The sequence below is a fragment of the Benincasa hispida genome, chromosome 4 (genome assembly GCF_027475165.1).
Source record: "Benincasa hispida cultivar pf3 chromosome 4, pf3_genome.v1.1, whole genome shotgun sequence".
In the NCBI taxonomy this organism is placed as follows: Eukaryota; Viridiplantae; Streptophyta; class Magnoliopsida; order Cucurbitales; family Cucurbitaceae; genus Benincasa; species Benincasa hispida.
In genome coordinates this window covers 2042988-2055033 of record NC_143481.1, presented here as the reverse complement: position 1 = coordinate 2055033, position 12046 = coordinate 2042988, and the positions used below count along the sequence as shown (strand labels likewise).

The following is a 12046-nucleotide window of genomic DNA, read 5'->3' as shown; positions in this document are numbered from 1 at the left end:
AATTTTGATCCAACTGTAAATACGAACAACCTGTGAATGATCGACTTACTGATTATGATTTATATAGACCGAAATATATCTACAATGAAGAAAGTGCAACTATCGAGCTATAGTTGTGTGTCTTGATAGTTAACGAATAGTAATTAATTCGATTAAAGAGTTTTAACGAATTAATTACAGATCGTTGGAGCCCATGATCTGTAGGTCAATTAGATCTCTCTACTAGCTCATTAAATTGGAATAAAAAATTGAGTATTGATGTATGAATTTTAGGTTTCAATTGATTATATATGATACAATTATAAACGTTTATTTTAATTGAAATTAAACGAAATTAGAAAATCAGTTAATATTTAAATTATGATTTAAATATAAAATTGATTTATTGGTGATATTGTATTAATTTAATATTTAGATATTAAATTAATATTTAAATTAAAAATTAGTTTTATCTATTTAATTATTTTGAATTAATTTTATAAAACTAATTTAAAATAAAAAAAATGTTTTTTGAAAACATTCTTAGTTAGTGGTTTATTCCATTTTCTGAGAAAAATTCACTAACCATATTTATTGGAGAATTACCAAATTTCATTGCTAATTTTCAAGCTGGAACTGCCTAACATGCCACTTGAAATATTTGCATGATTTTTACCTATATATATAAAAGAACAACGAAAAAAGACACCAACTAGATGTTAATGAAATTGATATCAATAAGTGTCGGATATATATAAAAGAAATTAGCCACAACGTTGGCAAGCTAATACTTGTATACTTAAAAAATAATTAAAATTAAAAAAAATAATAAAGACCAAAGGCTTTATCAAAATCTTTCCTTCTTCAAAACTTTCCCAAGTTGCTAATAATCTTACCTCAAAATAATAAAGTCAAAGCATTAAAAAATAAATAAAACAAATTCTCCCCTCTCATTCATTCAATTACATTTTTCATAAGGTAGAAAGCTTATGGAGAAACACCATATATTATAATTTGTTGGGGAAATTTTAAAATTTTCGTCTCTTAATTTTTCTGCCTACTTGTAATGTTCTATTTTTCTGTATGTGATCACATACGATTAATAAAAAGAAATATATGTTGTAGCTTAGACTTTCTTAAAACTATAATAATTTTTTTTAAGAAAAAAAATAATTATCTTATTTTATGTTATCTTAAATTGTTAATGTTTAGTAATACTGTGATTGAGGTCCATTTTTTGTGCATTAATAACTTATTCAAGTTGATCAATGGTACAAATTTGAAAATATAAAATCATGATAAAGTGAATGATTAAACCGTTTGACCAATGAATTATATAAACTCCCCCAACTTTTTTGAGCTGCAAATTGCATTTAAAAAACTTAATCAATGTTAGATTACTATTTTGGTTTTGAAAGAACTGATCGTGCCTATCTATAAAAATTTCAAATATATATGTATCAAAGGGAACATTTTGAAAAATAAAGAAAACTTTTTATATAAAATAATAAAATTTTAATCTTCTTTGATAGAGGTTGATTGAAGTCTATCAGTATTTATCAGCGATAACAAACGATAAATTCTGATAGAAGTTTAGTCGTGTCTATTAGTGTTTTTTTTTTTTTTTTTTTTATCATTTCAGTAAATAATTTGACATTTTTTCCATGTATGAAAAAATTCCTATATTTCAAAATACCTGGTAGAAGAATGAGGAGCTCGGAGTGTTTTAGGTATTATTTCTTAATTTATTCCTAATTTATTTTTCAAATAAAAAATACTTACAAATAGAGATAAATTATTTTACGTGGATGAATAAATGTTAAATACTAAGCTTTTTTATAGTTTATCTCTCACACTTAGTTCACTTGTTGGAGATTTTGGAATGATTTGGCAACCATGAGTCATTCCTATTTATAGCCTAAAGAAACTTGGTCATCAAGTAAATCTAATGGCTCCGATTTGTGTTTGATTGATGTGAAGGATCCAATGACTCTAATTATCCTTATAGATGTGAAAGTGTAAGATTAATGGTCCAAATTTGTATCCAAGAAATTTCTTGAATAATAAGAAAATTTATCGATTATGATCCAACCTAATTGACATAAAATATAAACTATCAGTTAAATTTTCTTACATATCGTTTAACTAAAATTAATAAAACGTTTGGTCATTCATAATGAGAGAGAGAGATATCGTGACTGGAGATAGATTAAAAGCAATGGGCAGTTAGGATTTAATTGAATATTAAAGTTTTTGTTCTTTATGTATACAAAGGAAGAGAGAATATTAATTTAAGTTAAAATATACATTATTATTGGCAACTTGACAGTTGACACTTTATTAATATATATATATATATCCTTTTATGGTGTTAGGTGAGAAACAAAGTGAGTTTGATTTGGTATGATCAATACACATTAATCTCCATATCATACCATACATGATATTGTTTCTTTCGTTTTTCGTTTTTTTTTTTCTGAAATTGATCATATACTGAAAATAGTAAGAAATATTTCAACTAGTTTCTTCCTCCCACGTTCTTGAAATTCAGTTGTATTATAAATACATAGTCCATCCACCTATATATTAACGCTATGGAATGATAAAAAAAAAAAAAAAAAAAAAAAAAAGCTAAACGATAATGGGGAAAGAACAGAAGAGTTTGAGAGGTGGTTTTGGGGTGTTGGTGATCGTTGTCCTCCTTAACATATTACTGGCTTTGGCGGCGGAGGAGGATGAGGCGGCGGTGGGAGTGAAAGTGAAGGTGGGCGTCGTTTTGAATTTTAATTTTACTTTTGGAAAGATGGGTCTAAGTTGTATTTCAATGGCTCTTGCTGATTTCTATTCTTCTCGGAGTCATTACAAGACAAGAGTGATTCTCAACACCATTGACTCCAATGGCACGGTTGTTGGTGCAGCTGCCGCAGGTTCGTTTGTCACATATTTTTTTTAGGGTAATTGCAATTGATAACATTTTTTGTCATAATAACCAACAGTATAACACCATTTTAAAAAAAATTATAAATATAGCAAAATCTATCGGCGATGGACTTCTATCATTGAAAGACTCTTACCAATGATATGGTCTATTAGTGATAGACTGCTACCAACATTATGATCTATCATACGCTTCAAGGATGTTACCACCTTGAAAACATATTGACGTGTTAATCATTGATGTTTTTATCATATAGTCTTCTATCAATGACAAAATACTATTATTGATAGTTATATCAATTATAGAAGTTTACTAAAATCAAAAGGAGAGAAGGGTAGCGATAGTGATGATCAGAATATTCATAGTTCTTACCATTCTTCTATTAAATTTTACTTTTAAATATCTATATTGAATTCTTTTCTAAATGTAAAACTTTGATTGTACGATTCTAAAAGGTAAGTTTGAAAATGATTTATTGTACAAAACTTAGAAACTAAAAATATATTTTTTTAAAAAAAGATGTAACATCGTTGAATAATAAAAGTTGTGTTGACATAATTGGGATATGTTGGTGTGCCTACTAACTCACATTACATATCTTTTTCAAAAAATAAAATAAAAAATAAAGGTTTTGTAAACTAGCCAAATGAATGAATGTATTGAACAACAGCTTTAGATTTGATAAAGAAAGAGGAAGTACAAAGCATTATAGGTCCAACCACTTCGATGCAAGCAAGTTTCATGATCGATGTTGGAGACAAAGCACAAGTTCCGATCATCTCGTTTTCAGCAACACGACCTTCTCTCACATCCCATCGCAGCTCTTTCTTTTTTCGAGTCGCCCAAGCTGATTCCTTTCAAGTGAAAGCCATTGCAGCAATCATCAAGACCTTCAAATGGCGACAAGTTGTCCCAATCTACGTCGACGATGAGTTTGGTGAGGGTATCATCCCTTACCTTGTCGACGCTCTGCAAGATGTAGATGCGAACGTGCCATACCAAAGCCTCATCTCTCCCACTGCCACCGATGACGAGATCGACCTAAAACTTTCCAATTTAATGACAATGCAAACTAGAGTATTTGTGGTGCACATGTTACCTGACCTTGCTTCAAGACTCTTCACCATGGCAAAAAAGAAGGGAATGATGGGTCGAGGCTACGTTTGGATAATAACGGATGCTATCACAAACGAGTTCAATTCGATAGAACCTTCAATTCTTGATCAATCAATGCAAGGAGTTTTGGGATTAAGAACTTATGTCCCAGGAATCAAACGCCTTGAATCCTTCAAACGTGGTTGGCAGAGGAGATTTTTAAGCTACTATCCAACCATAGAGGAAATTCCTGAGCTAAATGTGTTTGGGTTATGGGCTTATGATGCAGCTTGGGCACTAGCCATCGCGGTCGAGAAGGCCGGTATCAACAATCTTCGATATAGCAAGCCCAATAATGTTACTTTTACCAACATGAAAATGAAGTGTCCATCAAACTATCTGTACAACCTCGGCGTCAATCAAAATGGTGCCAAGCTGCGAGACGCGTTGTCAAATGTTAGGTTTAGAGGGTTAGCTGGTGAGTTCAGTCTCGTCAATGGCCAATTACAATCCTTCGTTTTTGAGATAATGAACGTGGTTGGTAACGATGAAAGGAGCGTCGGGTTTTGGTCGCCAAAAACTGGGCTGACGACGAATCTACGGTACTCAAATGGGTTGAGACCGATCATCTGGCCAGGAGACATAGAGAAGGCACCAAAAGGGTGGGAGATTCCAACGAATGGGAAGAAGTTAAGAGTTGGGGTTCCAGTAAAAGATGGATTTTGGGAGTTTGTGAATGTGGTTCGTGATCCAAAAACAAACGTAACGGAAGTGAGTGGATATTGTATAGATGTGTTCAAGGCTGTGGTTGAAGCTTTACCTTATGCTGTTACTTATGAGTTTATTCCTACTGACAAATCTAATGCACACCCTGGTGGTAGTTACAATGACTTGACTCATCAGCTCTTCCTTGGGGTTAGTATCAAACTTTTGATTTTCCTTATACATATTTTGTGCATAATGCTTTCAATCTATGATCAAATCAGGCCTTGGTTTTTCCTTTTTGTAAAAAAAAAAATAATAATAATAAAGTTTTGATTAGTTGTTTTCGTACTTTTTTTTAAAATCCTTTTCAAACAATAAAAAAATTATTTTTTTTTTAATTTTTTTTAATTTTTAAATTTGATTAAGAATTCCGTTGACTCTTTAAAATTAAAAATTAGGAAAAAAAAATAAACATAATTTTAAGACTAAAAATCAATTTGATGTATTTTTCGTGTTTTTTTCTCCCCAAAGTCGCTCCTTTTCCATTTTCATACATTTATTGATTATTTTTCTCAATCATAAATTAATGACATGAAAAAATTATTATAAAATTCGAAAAACTATTATAAATTATTATTGACTATTTTTTTCAATCATAAATTAATGACATGAAAAAACTATTATAAAATTCAAAAAAATTTGAAAAACTCCTTTTTTTTTTATGCAAAAAGTGTGTGTTTCTAGCTTTAGTGATTGTTTTTTTCTCTCTTCTCTAAATTTGCTATTGTTTATGTGTTATGGAATGTCCGTTTTGTTGTTGTATGTATTAAAAGTTTAATTTCCCATGGATTAAAGCATTTTGGTAACCGGACGATCATTAGATACAGTCCGAGTTGCACTTAATTCTCATGCATCCCATTTCCTCACGTAGTAAAAAAATAAAACTAATCCAATTTTAAAAAAGAAAAAATCTATCACATGGCATATTTTTATTGGTGTGTAGTCTGGGTAGTTCCACAGTTTTTCTTCTTGTTAAATTTTTAATAAATGGTTTTGATTGAACAGAAATTTGATGCTGTTGTGGGTGACATAACGATCCGAGCCAATAGGTCTGAGTACATAGACTATACATTGCCATTCACAGAATCTGGCGTAGCTATGGTCGTGCCAATGAAGAGCAGCAAGAACACCAACGCGTGGGTTTTCTTAAAGCCTCTTACTTGGAAGTTATGGGTGGTCATAGGCAGCTTCTTCGTGTTCGTGGCAATTATTGTATGGATACTTGAACATCGAGTCAACGAGGACTTTAATGGGCGTGCTCTTGACCAGATTTCTACCAGCCTTTGGTACTCATTTTCCACCATGGTTTTCGCCCATCGTACGTCGCCCATCTCTAACTTTTTTTATAAAATATTTTTTGTAATATCTTGGATATATTATCCAACGCTTTAAATGGATCAAGTCCGTGCCCAATGATGGGATATGGATACAACAATCCTAAAACCTAAGTTATATTCATATTTATATTATTTAAGGGAATACATTATATAAACTCTCTAACTCTACTGTGCCTCTTAATCTCTAATCTGATATTTTCTCTCTAGTGATAAAACCGTTTTCTTCTCGGTTCATGGACGTAGCTGACACACTATGTGAACCATGTAAATATTTTGTGTCAATTCTCTATTGTTTATGTTATCTATTGATCTTTGATTGTTGTTTTGGATAATCTTATAAATTTTCAGGAGAACATACATACAACAACGGGACAAAATTTGTGGTGATAATATGGTTGTTTGTGGTTCTCATAATTACACAAAGTTACACTGCAAGTTTGGCCTCACTTTTGACAGTTCAAGAGCTCAAACCCACAGTAACTGATATAAACCAGCTTCTTAAAAATGGAGAGAACATCGGGTATCAAGGAGGTTCTTTCGTATATGAGATTCTTAGGTCATTGAAGTTCCACGATTCCCAACTAAAAACTTACCAATCACCAGAACAAATGCATGAACTTTTTCTCAAAGGAAGCATCAATGGAGGAATTTCTGCTGCTGTGGATGAAATCCCTTATATTAAGTTGTTTCTTGCCAAATATTGCTCCCAATATACCACCACAGAGCCCACCTATAAAGCCGATGGATTTGGTTTTGTAAGTTATATCTTTCTCTTTTCTCTCTCGCACTTACCAAATCAACCATTTGTGGGGACAATGTTTTTGGCCAATTGTTCTAATGGCTCATCTCGGTGCATTTTGGCCATGATCAATGTCGAGAGACCTCTTTGTAAAGGATAAAAAACTTGGAGGACTATTTCGGACAATTATGTTGAAAATCAATGCAAACTTAATTTGCAAATATACAATAATTAAATTAGTCTTTTTCTTTAATAGAAGTTAACAACATTTATTTAGGGTAATATCATCTAAATTGGAGGGAAGTGGTCTAATAGCTTAGTGAGATTGATGGAGGAGAATTTTGTGTGTTAGTGGAATATAGTTAGTGTATCAGTAGTTAGTTTTTATTTTCCCTATAAGTACTTGTAATCTTTTCACTTTAATTAATATAGAACTCAATATTAACATTTATTCTCTATGCAATTTTTTTCTTTTCTTTTCATCTTTCGTTATTTTCGTTTTTTGCTTTTCATTACAAATTACCCTAAAAATATTAATTCATGATTTATTGGGCAGGGTTTTCCGATAGGATCGCCATTAGTACCGGATATTTCAAGAGCAATTTTGAAGGTAACAGAGGGCGATAGAATAAGAGAGATTGAAAATGCATGGTTCAAAAAGGTGAAAGAATGTTCAAGTTCGGAAGCCGCTGAAATATCTTCCACCCGCCTCAGTATCGACAGCTTTTGGGTACTTTTTGCCATCACTGCCGGTGTTTCCATAATTTGTGTAACCCTTTACATTACCCTTTTTCTCTATGAAGAAGTGCCTCAATCTTGGAGATCAGCTAATTCTTCCATCTTCAAAACATTAGCTGACTTGGGTTCCAAGTTCTTGGGTACAGATCCTAAAGTTCAAGCTCTTCGAGAAAGTCGCCGACGACGAGATTGACCAAAATTCTCTTGGATTTTTTCTTTTTCAAAAAAAATATTTGATTTTTTTTTATGAGTGGAATGCACATCTAGAAAGATATATACAGTCCATGATATGTGCATCAACGTGTTAATTTCAAAAATCTTCTTAAATTATTTTGTTGGTTTAATTTAAATCTTATTTGTACACATGCTTCTTTTTTTTTTTTTTTTCTTTTTTTTTTTTTTTTTTTTTTTTATTCCAACGTCTACTCATTGACACGTACTTTTGAAAAATTATTCATTTTGTTTATGTTCTTTAATTTTGTGTAAAATTTTACTTCAAATATATATGTATCAAGTCAATTCTTCTGGTTATATTGAGTGTGTGTGAACATATAAGCTATATTTAGGCTTTATTGAATAACATATAAGCACAAGGATAAAATTCTCATTCAAATTCTAAAAATAAGTCTTGATTTCAAAAATGTTGGTCTAAAGTAGATAATAAAATAAGAAATTTAGAGGTGTAAAATACGTTTGTAGGCTTAATTTTCAAAAACTATAAACTAAAAACTAAATGATTATCAAACGAGATCTTAATTATTTATTTTGGGAATAGATGGGGATTATAATGTTAAGACTATGTGATGAACATTCAACAAATTGAACAATTATAAATTGATGATAATGGTTAATAACTAGATATATATGAATTGAATTGATATGAGTCGATGATAATATATCTAAAAAAACAATACTTTGAAACAAATGAATAATGATTAAAATTAAGTTCACGAATTATAATAACAAATGCACGGCCACAATATGGAATATAAAAACTAATGTATCGGTTATATACTTCATATTCATTGAATGATATACTAAAGATTAAGTATGTCAGATATTCTAACATTATGGTGATACACTAACGGAATGAAATTGGAATAAAAAATAATGGAAATCAGATATGTGTATATAGATTTGCAATATTTACAAAATCTCATTAATCATTGATAAATTTACAATTGAACGTGTTCAATTGCTGAAATAAATTGGTGCATCTAAAAAATTATGGAAACTTTGACACAAAACTTGGATTTTTTAAGCAAAAAGTTTGGGTTTTGGGAGATTCGTACAATGACCGTTCCTTTTGCGAACTCAGTTTTTTGCAATACTTCATTTTTTATGATATTTATGTGAGTTTTAAAAGATTTTTACTCGGTGAATTTAATCAAATTCAACAAATGGTAAAATTTGTCGAAACATTTGTGCAAGGTTTTCTGTTCAAATTGGTTATAAAATTAAAAATTTAAGGTCTAAATTTACACGTACGGTATAATTTTAAAAAAAAAAAAAAAAAAAAAAAAGAAGAACCCATATATCTCAAATTGTTGGTCAGTAGACGCTTATAATACAAATCAAGAGATAAGAGAAGAAGATTGCTCTTTTACTCATACAATTTAGGAGACTTTCTATAGCATTAAAAAAAACGCTATCGTAGACTTTCTATAACATTTTCCAAAATACTGTCATAATCCATGTTATTGAAAATCTATGACTTTCCATAACAATTTTTGAACACTATAAAAAAACATTATAAAAAGTTCTTTTTGATAGCACATAGATGATGTTATTAAAACTTTTCATAACGTTAAAAAATGCTATTGAAACATTTTGATAGCATTTTTTATAGCGTTAGAAAAGTGTTATCAAAACGTTTCCATAGCATTTATTTGATACTAAAAAAATGTTATTGAAATGTTATGGTAGCACTTTTCCAACGCTATAAAAAAAGCTATCAAAATGTTTCGATGGCGTTTTTAATAACATTGTAAAAATGCTATAAAAGAGTTTTCATACCGCTTTATAAATGCTATCGTAGCCGATGTTATTAAAAAACCTCAACTTTCCATAGCATTTTTGTACAACTATTAATCGTTATAGAATGTTGACATATGATAGCTTTAGTTCAATGTTATAGAAACGTTTCATTGTATTGGAAAAAGTACCATCAAAAGTTTTCATAGCAATAAAAAATTTTATAAAAGACGTTATATAGCGCTTTCAGACACACTATTGAATGTCCCTTATTTTTATTAGCATTTTTTATCGTAATAAAAAAAAGCTATCAATACCCCATCTTCAAGCATGAATTTTAATGCTATAGCATATCATGTAGTAGTAAAAACAATGCTAATTGATCTTTAATAGCACTTTTTAATAACATTTTTTAGATTTTACAATTTTTTTCGCAAATATTATTGTAGAATTAATTATAAACATATATTTATAGAAGGCACTTGGCCATATTATTATTTCTAGACGAAGAAAGATGTAATTCACATTTTATCTAATTCTACAATCATAATTATAACCAAAATCTTCAAATTTATAGCGTACAAAAGAAATAAAAAACTGTATTTATTCAAAAGGTTAGATATAGTCATCAAACACTACAAGAATTTTAGGCTTTAATGTCGGTTGGAAAAAATGAAACCGGATGTATATTGTTGATTTTGTTTTTTTAAAAAAAAAAAAAAAAAAAGTGGATCTTTAATGTCGATTTTAAACCAACATTGTAGGTAAACCTTTAATGTCGGTTTAAAACCAACATTAAAGATCCGCCTTAAAAAAAACACAAAACAAAATCAACTTTCTTCCTCCCCCGATTTTTTTCATTTCCCGCTTCATCCCCCCCCCCCCCCCCTTCATTCTCCATATTCATTCACAACATCTCCTTCTCCTTATGCGTTTGAACAACAATCCATCTCCAGTTTCTTCTCCATCATTACTCACTTGGTAAATTTCTTACTCTTTCATAAATCTCCCATGTTTTCTTTGATTTTCATTAGTCTACAGTTAAATCCTCCTCTATTTTTTTTTCTTTTAGCTAGGGCTTTATTTTTTTCTCCAAAATTACCTTATAGGATTTTTTTTGTCTCTTCTTTTCTCCTTGCTGTTCCATTTGAAAATAATCGTGATGTAAATTCCATAAACCAATATTAAGTGAATTCATTGAAAGAAAGGTCAGAAAATTACATCAGAGAAATCAAGAGAGGAAGAGAGGTAATTCAATTGGTTGGAATTGATTTGCAGAAAAACAATTCTCAATATATCTTTTTTCTTTGTTTCTGACGTATGATTTTTGGTTTTTCACACACACATCCCTCACTTTACAGATGGTTGAAACGAAGAAAGAGAGAAACAACATCGAATTTCATCACAATCCAATTTTGACCTTCATTCTTTGTTTTTCAATTGATTCCTGGTAAATTTATTCCCCTTTTTTCTGTTCTTCAGATTTCCCTTTTCTTTTCTTTTTCTTTTTCTTTTTTTTTTTTTTTTGAATGAGATAATATCTCCACGATAGGTGAGACATTTTTTGGGATTTTATTTGATTTTAAGAATTTAGGGTTTCCTCATAATTTATGGGATTTTGCTCAATTTTTAGGATTTGGGTCTTTTTATTAGGTTCCTTTGGTTATTTTTTGCATTCAATTTCATAACTGATAGCAAAATTGAATTTATGCCGCTGTAGGTTGGGTGAAAATTTCTATTTTCTTGCTTTCCTACGTGTTTTGGCTTTTGCTCTATTGTAACATTTTCCATTTTTTTTATTTTTTATTTTCACTTTTGCAATGTCATTTTATTCTCTATAAGCATGAAGAAAAATTGTATCATAATTGTATCGAGCTGTAGGTTATGCTATATTCACTTCACGATGCAAGGATTTTCTTGATGTCCCAAATTTAGTTATATAAACAAAATAATTTCAACTCGCACACATATGTAATAGGAATATTTATTATCTTTTTGTTTGTTGCATTCGATGATCTGTGTTCAAGATGATTCAGTGGGTACTGTCTTCGTTTTTTGTTCAATAGGGTTGTGAGGTTTAAAAATTGTATATTGTTTGTTGATCCAAGTTACTTTTAAGAATAAAGTATTTCACCAAAATATCAATAGTGATGGAAGCCTTTGTCTTGTCATTCTTTAAAAATAGTGGGCCTCACATTTATGTTTTTTGAAAGTTGAATTTTTGGTCTATCTGTGATTAAAGTTTATTTTTGAGCCTATTGTGTTTGACTAAAGTTTGATTTATATCTCTTTGTGTGATTGAATTGCTGTTTTGAGTCTATTATGTGTTCAAGTGTCATTTAGGTCTATTTTCAAAAGTTAAATAAGTTGGTTGAGTTTAATGATTTTTATTATTTCGAGTGTAAAGTAAGATTACTTTGAGTGTAAGGTAAGATTACTTGAATATATGGGAGTGTAGGGGAGAGCTCAAATGAGTTTTGC

The 12046-nt window shown here is 30.1% G+C and overlaps 1 protein-coding gene across 1 annotated transcript; it reads left to right on the top strand.

Moving 5' to 3' along the window:
• The first annotated feature begins 2596 nt into the window (after nt 1-2596).
• On the top strand, nt 2597-7918 carry LOC120075464 (glutamate receptor 2.5-like). The gene is made up of 5 exons (XM_039028879.2): nt 2597-2906; nt 3588-4927; nt 5783-6095; nt 6463-6869; nt 7410-7918. Exons 1-5 carry the CDS (start codon nt 2621-2623, stop codon nt 7782-7784), a joined length of 2721 nt encoding a protein of 906 aa, XP_038884807.2. The 5' UTR covers nt 2597-2620; the 3' UTR covers nt 7785-7918.
• The last annotated feature ends 4128 nt before the right edge of the window (nt 7919-12046 follow it).